This window comes from Otolemur garnettii, unplaced genomic scaffold (genome assembly GCF_000181295.1).
Source record: "Otolemur garnettii isolate 467f Iridium unplaced genomic scaffold, OtoGar3 scaffold00218, whole genome shotgun sequence".
NCBI lineage: Eukaryota > Metazoa > Chordata > Mammalia > Primates > Galagidae > Otolemur > Otolemur garnettii.
Window position 1 is genome coordinate 287,804 of NW_003852613.1, and position 8,350 is coordinate 296,153.

The following is an 8,350-nucleotide window of genomic DNA, read 5'->3' on the forward strand; positions in this document are numbered from 1 at the left end:
CTGAATAATATTCCATGGTGTACATATACCATAGTTTTTTTGTTGTTGTTGTTTATTTTTGAGACAGAGTCTCACCATGTCACCTTTGGTAGGGTACGTGGCACCACAGCTCACAGCAACCTCAAACTCTTGGGCTTAAGCGAATCTCTTGCCTCAGCCTCCCAAGAAGCTGGAACCACAGGTGCCCGCCACAACGCCCGGCCATCTTTTGGTTGCAGCTGTCATTGTTGTTTTTGGCGGGTCCGGGCTGGGGATTCGAACCCGCCACCTTAGGTGTACGTGGCTGGCGCCTTAGCTGGTTGAGCTTTAGGCACCGAGCCCATGCTTCTTAATATAACATATCAGAAACATTTTCCACACTGTTACAAAAGCTTTATCTTCCCTTTCCATATGCATCCTTGTGGTGTGGGTCATGTGCCAGGTACTTCCAGAGGGACCCAGAGACTGCCCAAGCCATACCATCTCCTTTCTCCCCAGTTCCTTGTCACCTGGCACACCATCGATGCTGACGCTCCAGAGCTCAGCCACGTGCTATGCTGGGCACCCACGGACCCACCCACGGGCCTCTCCTACTTCTCCAGCATGTACCCACCACACCCTCTGACGGCGCAGTATGGGGTGAAAGTCCTGCGGTCCTTCCCCCCGGTGAGCCAGGGCCTGCTGAGCAGGCCTCAGGGGGACTGTGGGGGCAGGTGCCTGCAGCCCAGACAGGGCTTCCTTGTCAGCTTGGAGTCTGCCTGAGTAAACATCAGTCCATCTTAGAACATACCTTCAGTCCCAGTTGTGTTCTAGTCATTACAGAAGATGAATTTAGTTCGAATTCAGATGTATTTTTTAGTTTTATTTGTTTTTAACTTTAATTGTTTGAGTTAAAAAAAGAAGAACTCTTACTTGAGTTTGATTGTGGAGGTGGCCTGTCAGCCATCCCTGGGCAACAGGGGCTGAGCAGAGCCATCCCATCAGTGCCCATGTGCCTTGGAAACACACACAATCTCGCAGGATCCAGGGAGCCCACGAGACAGTCATGACAACTGGGGGCGACTCTCTGGGCGTACAGTCTGATCCATGGCAGCCTGTCTTCCCAAGTCAGGGCTAGAAGCCTTGCTCCATCTCCTTTTTTACCAGTTACATGTTCCAAGCCATTGATCGCTTTCTTGCTGTCCTCGGGGCTTTCCCCATCCTTACCCTGCGTGGTACTCCAGGAGGACAGCATGCCGGGGCACAGCAGAAGCAGGCAGGGCCCTGGGGCAACACAGCTCCCTCTCCTTTTCCTCCACAGGACGCCATCCTCTTCTACATCCCCCAAATCGTGCAGGCCCTGAGATACGACAAGGTAAGGCCATGCCCACAGCAGCTCTCTTCTTCACTCCAGAGCTCCCACCTCCCACCCACATGCCCAGCCTGCCACCAACCCTTGTGGGCTCTGTGGAACCTCCTTGAGAGCCCAGCTGTGACTGCGCTCCCTGTAGTCCCCCCATCCCCACCATGGCTGACCCTGGTCACTAGTGCTGTGGCAAGAGAGGCCCAGGCACACTCTGAATAGTGGTTCTTGGGTTATTGCCAGCCAGGGTGGACAGCCTGGGTGGGCTGCCCAGGATATGCCCTGGATATGCAAGTCTCTGAGTCTCATCAACTCTTGACTGGCTCTCCAGTGGGAAGTGACAAGGAGATTTGGACAGGATGACGTGTGTGTTGGCCTGCTCAGCTGCCACCACAAAGCACCACAGAGAGGGCGGCTTAAACAACAGGAATTTATATTGTCCCAGGTCTGAGAGTTGGAAGTCTGATGATGAGGCGTGGGCCGGGTTGGATCCTTGCAAGGCCTCTCTCCTTGGCTTGTCCACGGCCGCCTTCTCCCTGTCTTTACTTGGTCATTCTTTGGTGTGTGTCCTAATCTCACCATTCACAGGGTTAGGACCCACCCACTCATCTGACCTAGTGACCTCTTTAAACACTCCAACCCAACTAGTTCATTCCTCTAATCCCAACACTCTGGGAGTCTGAGGTTGGTGGATTGCCTGAGCTCAGGAGTTCGAGACCAGCCTGAGCTAGAGTGAGAAACCCTGTCCTTAAAAATAGCTGGACGTCGAGGTGGGCACCTGTAGTCCCTGCTACACAGGAGGGTGAGGCAAGAGGATTGCTCAAGCCCAAGAGTTTGACGTCGCTGTGAGCTATGATGCCACAGCACTCTACCCAGGGTGACAGAATGAGACTCTGTCTCAAAAAAATCTCTCCTAGGCGTTGCCTGTGGCTCAAAGGAGTAGGATGCTGGCCCCATATACCAGAGGTGGCAGGTTCAAACCCAGCCCTGGCCAAAAACTGCAACAACAACAAAAAAAATCCCTCCAAATACTTCTCCATATACAGTCACATTCTGAGGTACTTTTAACATGTGACTTTGGGAGATATAATTCATCCCCTAACAACATATATCCACGTAAAGTGCTCCACATGGGGTGTGACACAGAAAACACCCCTCAGAATGACCACAGCCAGGAACACACACCACCTGTGCCCAGAAGCAGCATTTCCCAGGGCCTTGTGCCAGCACCACGCTATGTCTGCGCAGCCACTCATCTGCCCTCTCCTCAACCCAGGGGCAACCTTGTTTCTACAGCTGCCGTGGGCACCAGACACTTCTGTTAGCCACAGTGGCTGTGAGCACGGAGTGTCTCGGGCTGGCTTCTTCCCTGCAGACTGGGATGATGCTCCGTTTAGAGTCCATAGACCAAAGTGCTCCTAGAACAGCAGCCACTGTCTCCTGAAACACTGAGTCCTGTGGAACCATTCACTGTCCTGACTGGGCAGTGCCAGACTCTCAAACCCTGAGTAGTGATCCTGGTAAAGCTGTGTTCACCAAAGCTGGGTCCTTGGCCCTGGAGCCAAGGCTCATGGGCTGTTGCGAGCACCTTACCTCCAGGAAGGTGCCTCCTTTTCTCCTCTACTCCTTCCCATGTGTCCTCGTTGGACTGCTTGGCTCTCTGCATCCAGAGAGTACGGAGTGGAGCCCAGGCTGTCCACATGAACAGGGCCACACCTCCCGGGCCTTATGCTCAGTGGGCTGCATGTAGCACATGGAGGCTGAGACGGGTAGCGCATAAGGGCGTAGGTGGGGGCTGTGGTCCTCACCAGGACATGCAGGTAGACTATGGTTTCTTTTGTTTGGCTGGTATTTTACATAAGCTTCTCTTTGAATTTTTTATTTATTTTCCTGGGAGGCACCTGTGGCTTAAAGGAGTAGGGTGCTGGCCCCATATACTGGAGGTGGTGGGTTAAAACCCAGCCCCCACCAGAAAGTGCAAAAAATAAAAATAAAATTTTATTTATTTTTCTTCACTCCTTTAATTTTTTAGTTTTCAAAATACTGAGTTAACTCCTCTGTATTACCCAAAGTGAGCAGTTTTTCTTTTTCTTAATCTAAATGTTGCTATAAAGTAATGGATCTGGACAGACTGCATGCTGGTCCACTGCCATTGCTTTGATTGCCAATCTATCCAGCCTACTCAAGTTGTCTTCCCTGTTCTTTGATCTTAGTCTTCGAAAACCTCCTTGCTGAACACAGTGACAAGGCTCTTGTTGCTCTTCTCCTACTTCAGACTAGGATCAACCAATTTTCCAAAGAACCCTGGTTTACCTTCCTGCAAAGTAGGGTGCTGAGGCACTAAGAGTGCTCACTGCAATAGAGTTGCATGTTGTTTCCAGGTCTTCCTGGTGGTAAAGCTTAAAATTTTTTATTTGAAAGTGAAAAGTGCATCATGAGATTATACTGATGTTTGTAATTCAAATGTAGGATTACAGGTTTTTTTTCTTAATTTGATTTTATTTTTGAATATTTTGACACTACTGGTTGCTCACAGTAAAATATTACCTTTTTGCTTTAACCTAGCATGTATATTTTCTTGTAATAACAATATGATTACACTGTCTTGGGCCTGTTTTCCATTAGGACTGTCCACCCAGATCTTGCTGCCTCTAGGTCACCTGATGAAAGGATTCTTGGTGACTACACCAGCTCAGGACGGGCTTCACTGGTTTCTTGCTTGCTTGTCATTTTTAGGGAAGTTTTTAAAGTCTAAACTTGTAGTGATATAAATATACATACACATTCACTTTTGCTTTCTTCACGAAAAGAAGAAACAAAAAGCTAATAAAAATGCTGAGAAGGAGTGATCAGGATAGAAGTGGCAGACAGACACTATGTTTAGTGCTTTTGACTTTGGAACTCTGAGTTAATTATATACAGCACACTTCCACATAGAAGCAGCATGGATTGAGTGGTCAAAGTTTGTCTTTAGGTTCATGTTCTGGGGTAACATTGGGAAACCCACAGCAAGGAGTTACTTGAAGTTTTACCTGTATGCTAGCTCACCTGCCCAACTTTACAGCATTTCCAGATGGGTGGCTACACACTATTGCAGAGAGGAACAAGCTTCTCCAAGAGGCTTCCCAGGAAGTCCAGCCCAAATTTTTTTTTTTTTTTTTTGAGACAGTCTCACTATGTCACCCTTGGTAGAGTGCTATGGTATCACAGCAACCTCAAACTCTTGGACGTAAGCAAGTCTCTTGCCTGAGCCTCCCAAGTAGATGGGACTACAGCCCGCCACCATGCCTGGCTATTTTTTTTTTTTAGTTGCAGTTGTAATTGTTGTTTTAGCTGGCCTGTGCTGTGGTCAAAGCCACCACCCTCAGTGCATGTGGCTGGTGCCCTACCCACTGAGCTATGGGCAGCTCCTCAGCCCAACTTTTTAAACCTAGAACATAGTAATTAAAGCTGGAGTTACTCTGGTGGGTGCCTGGAGTCCCAGCTACTTGGGAGGCTGAGATAAGAGAATCACTTAAGCCCAAGAGTTTGAGGCTGCTATGAGCTTTGATGCCACGGCACTCTACCAAGGGCGACAAAGTGAAACTCTGTCTCAAAAAAAAAAAACAACAAGAAACTGGAGTTACTCATACAAGTCATGGAACATGACCAAGAAGGAAAAGGAGGAGGGGTCCTTAGGATGGTGGCCATAGATGCACCGACTCATGGAGGAGGTACTTTTGCATTAGATTTTTCTAGAACCTGTTCATCACTTTGGAACATTATTCTGAATAGTGAGCCAACTTTCAAATGATGTTCAAGACCCAGCCTCCTCATTTCTCACAGTTGACCCCAGAAACTGGTCTGAGAGTCATAGATACACATTGCCTCACGCCCCTGTTGCAGACCCCACCTGCTGGGGACCCCTGGTTGGACCCACCACTGACCTGGGGAGCTCACCCCCCACCACCAGGCACCACTCGGCCTCCTCCTTGCCAGGTCTGCTCAGCACTGGGAGTCAGCGCCTGCCCTGGGTGAGGACAAGTCTCTCCTGGTGGATAGGGTGCTGTGAGCCTGGCTAATGGGGGACCTTGCTCTCCTACAGATGGGCTATGTGCGGGAGTATATTCTATGGGCAGCATCCAAATCCCAGCTGCTGGCACACCAGTTCATCTGGAACATGAAGACTAATATCTATCTAGATGAAGAGGGCCACCAGAAAGACCGTGAGTATCTCCTTGTTTCCTACAGGCCTCACTCATCTTCAGTGCCTTTAGCACTGCCCAGATTCTTCTACATCCTTTCGGGGCCTCCACAGCCCCACCATCCCAGCCTACAGACCCCTCCATTGCCCTCCCTTTGGTAAGGCACTTCTCACCTTTCAGCATGCAGGGGAGTGGGACCCTTGTTCATGGAGCCTTTGCGAACTTGCCACTTTGGCATCACCCTGCAGTTGTCCAGGTGTGCATGTCAGGCCCTCCTACTCAGAGAGCTGCTTCTGTTCCACATGCCTGTCCATATGCACATAGGGCAGCTAGCCCAGGGAGCACTTCCGCAGTGGAGTACTCTTAGGACCCCTGCAGATGCTTAGAAACAATTACTGAGATTCTCAAAAAGTGCTCATTTATGTGAGCATTGGCTATCAATTTAATGAAGATTAGAAATTAAGACTAGAAATTTTGTCCAAGTATGGTGGCTCACACCCATAATCCTAGCACTTTGGGAGCCTGAGGTGGGAGGATCGCCAGAAATTTGAGATCAGCCTGGGCAACGTGGAAAGACTTTGTCCCTCAAAAAAAAAAAAGAGGCCAGGTGTAGTGACTCACATCTGTAATCCTAGCCCTCTGAGAGACCCAGCGGGGAGGATTGCTTGAGCCCAAGAGTTCAAGACCACCCTGAGCAAGAGCAAGACCCAATCTCTACTAAAAATAGAAAAAGGTGTGGTAGCATGCCCCTGTAGTCCCAGCTACTTGAAAGACTGGAGGATCATTTGAGCCAAGGAGTTCAAGGGAGCTATGATCATGCCACTGCACTCTAGTGGAGGTGACAGAGTGAGACCCTGAGTAGTTCTTTCTATTTTTAGTAGAGACAGGGTCTCGCTCAGGCTGGTCTCAAACTCCTGAGCTCAAGCCATCCACTGTCCTTAGTTTCCCAGAGTGCTAGTATTATAGATGTGAGCCACTGCACTCAGGCTAAAATGTTTTTTAAATAATAAAAAAAGAAACTCAGGCTCAGTGCCTGTAGCTCAGTGGTTTTGGCGCTGTGGCAGGTTTGACCTGACCTGGACCAGCTAAACAACAATGAAAACTGCAACAAAAAATAGCCAGGCATTGTGGCAGGCTCCTGTAGTCCCAGCTACTTGGGAGGCTCAGGCAAGAGAGTCACTTAATAAGCCCAAGAGTATGAGGTTGCTGTGAGCAACTGGTTGACGCCACAGCACTCTACCCAGGGTGACATAATGAGACTCTGTCTCAAAAAAAGAAAAAGAAATTTAGCCCATTCATTACCTGTTAATATAAATAACATCTTTTGGGGAAAAGCAACTTCCAAAAAAAAACTCAAAAATGAGCAAGAAAAGTGTCATTGCTTTAGATTTTACAAATCTTTTTTTTTTTTTCCAGGTTCAATAGATAGTTGGGTTCTTATTCTTTTTTTTTTTTTTTTTTTTTTCAGGGGCTGAGTTTGAACCTGCCACCTCTGGCATATGGGGCCGGTGCCCTACTCCTTTGAGCCACAGGCGCCACCCAGGGTTCTCATTCTTTTTCTGCCTCTGCACCTAATCTGTTACAGTATAGTGTTTTGTTTGAAGTAAATGTGGGAAATTCAGGCTTGGTGCCTGTAGCTCAGCGGTTAGGGCACAGACCACATGCACCAGGGCTGGTGGATTCGAACCCAGCCCAGGCCTGGTAAAAAGCAATGACAACAACCAGGCACGTTGTGGCAGGTGCCTGTAGTCCCAGCTTCTTGGGAGGCTGGGGCAAGAGAATTGCTTAAGCCCAAGAGTGTGAGGTTGCTGTGAGCAACTGGTTGACACCACAGCACTCTACCCAGGGTGACATAGTGAGACTCTGTCTCAAAAAAAAAAAAAAAAAAAAAAGGGAAATTCAGCCTCACACAGACATATAATTGGAAGGGGGGGAGAGTATTTTAGTAGTGTTTCAGGTCATTGGGAATATTCTTCACTGACACTACACCAGACTCAACAAGCAGTAGATTTTTGTTTTTTAGGTTTATTTGTTTTTTGAGATAGGGTGTCTCTCTGTCACCCTAGGTAGAGTGCCGTGGTATATAGCTCACAGCAATCTCAAACTCTTGGGCTCAAGCCATCCTTTTGCCTCAGCCTCCCATGTAATTGGAACTACAGGCACGTGCCATGTCATCCAGCTACCTTTTCTATTTTTTGTAGAGACAGGGTCTCACTTTTGTTCAGTCTGGTCTCAAACTCCTGAGCTTTACAGGTGTGAGCCACCATACCCAGCCAAGCAGTAGTTTTTTTTTCTTTTTTTTTTTTCCCCAGTTTTGGCTGGGGCTGGGTTGAACCCACCACCCCCAGTTTATGGGGCTGGTACCCTACTCCTTGAGCCACAGGTGCTGCCCCCAAGCAGTAGTTTCTTAAGGTTAATTGCAGTGTGGCATCTGAAGTCTGTCTGAACTTCTCACGGTCTATTTCATTCAAACTTTCTGGTCTGCCTTGCACCTGGACCCATGCAGGCTGCTGTAACATTAAGACAGGGGTCATATACAAAGTATAGGTTCATGAGTTATGAGTCTTCTAAATACGTGTCACTGTACAGTAATTGAAAACACATTTCATGGCTCAGCACCTGTACCTCAAGTGGCTAAGGCATAAGCCACATACAGCAGACGGGTTTGAATCCAACCTGGGCCTTCCTAACAACAATGACAACTGCAACCAATAAAAGGCTAGTCTAAAGGTGCTGGTTGGGCTTACCAAGGCCTTTGCCTCAGCCCCTCTCTCCCAGAGGCCCGCTTGGCCTCCCCTATCCCACCATGCAAGGACAAGTGTGATGAACACCACACATCTTCAGT

The 8,350-nt window shown here is 48.4% G+C and overlaps 1 protein-coding gene across 1 annotated transcript in view; it reads left to right on the forward strand.

Moving 5' to 3' along the window:
• The window catches only part of PI4KA (phosphatidylinositol 4-kinase alpha), a 153,819-nt gene that overhangs the window by 134,765 nt on the left and 10,704 nt on the right, over positions 1-8,350 (forward strand). The window contains exons 39-41 of the mRNA XM_012812667.2: positions 478-645; positions 1,280-1,333; positions 5,406-5,526. Of these exons, the coding sequence (XP_012668121.2) occupies positions 478-645; positions 1,280-1,333; positions 5,406-5,526 (343 nt within the window). The remainder of the gene's footprint in view (positions 1-477; positions 646-1,279; positions 1,334-5,405; positions 5,527-8,350) is intronic.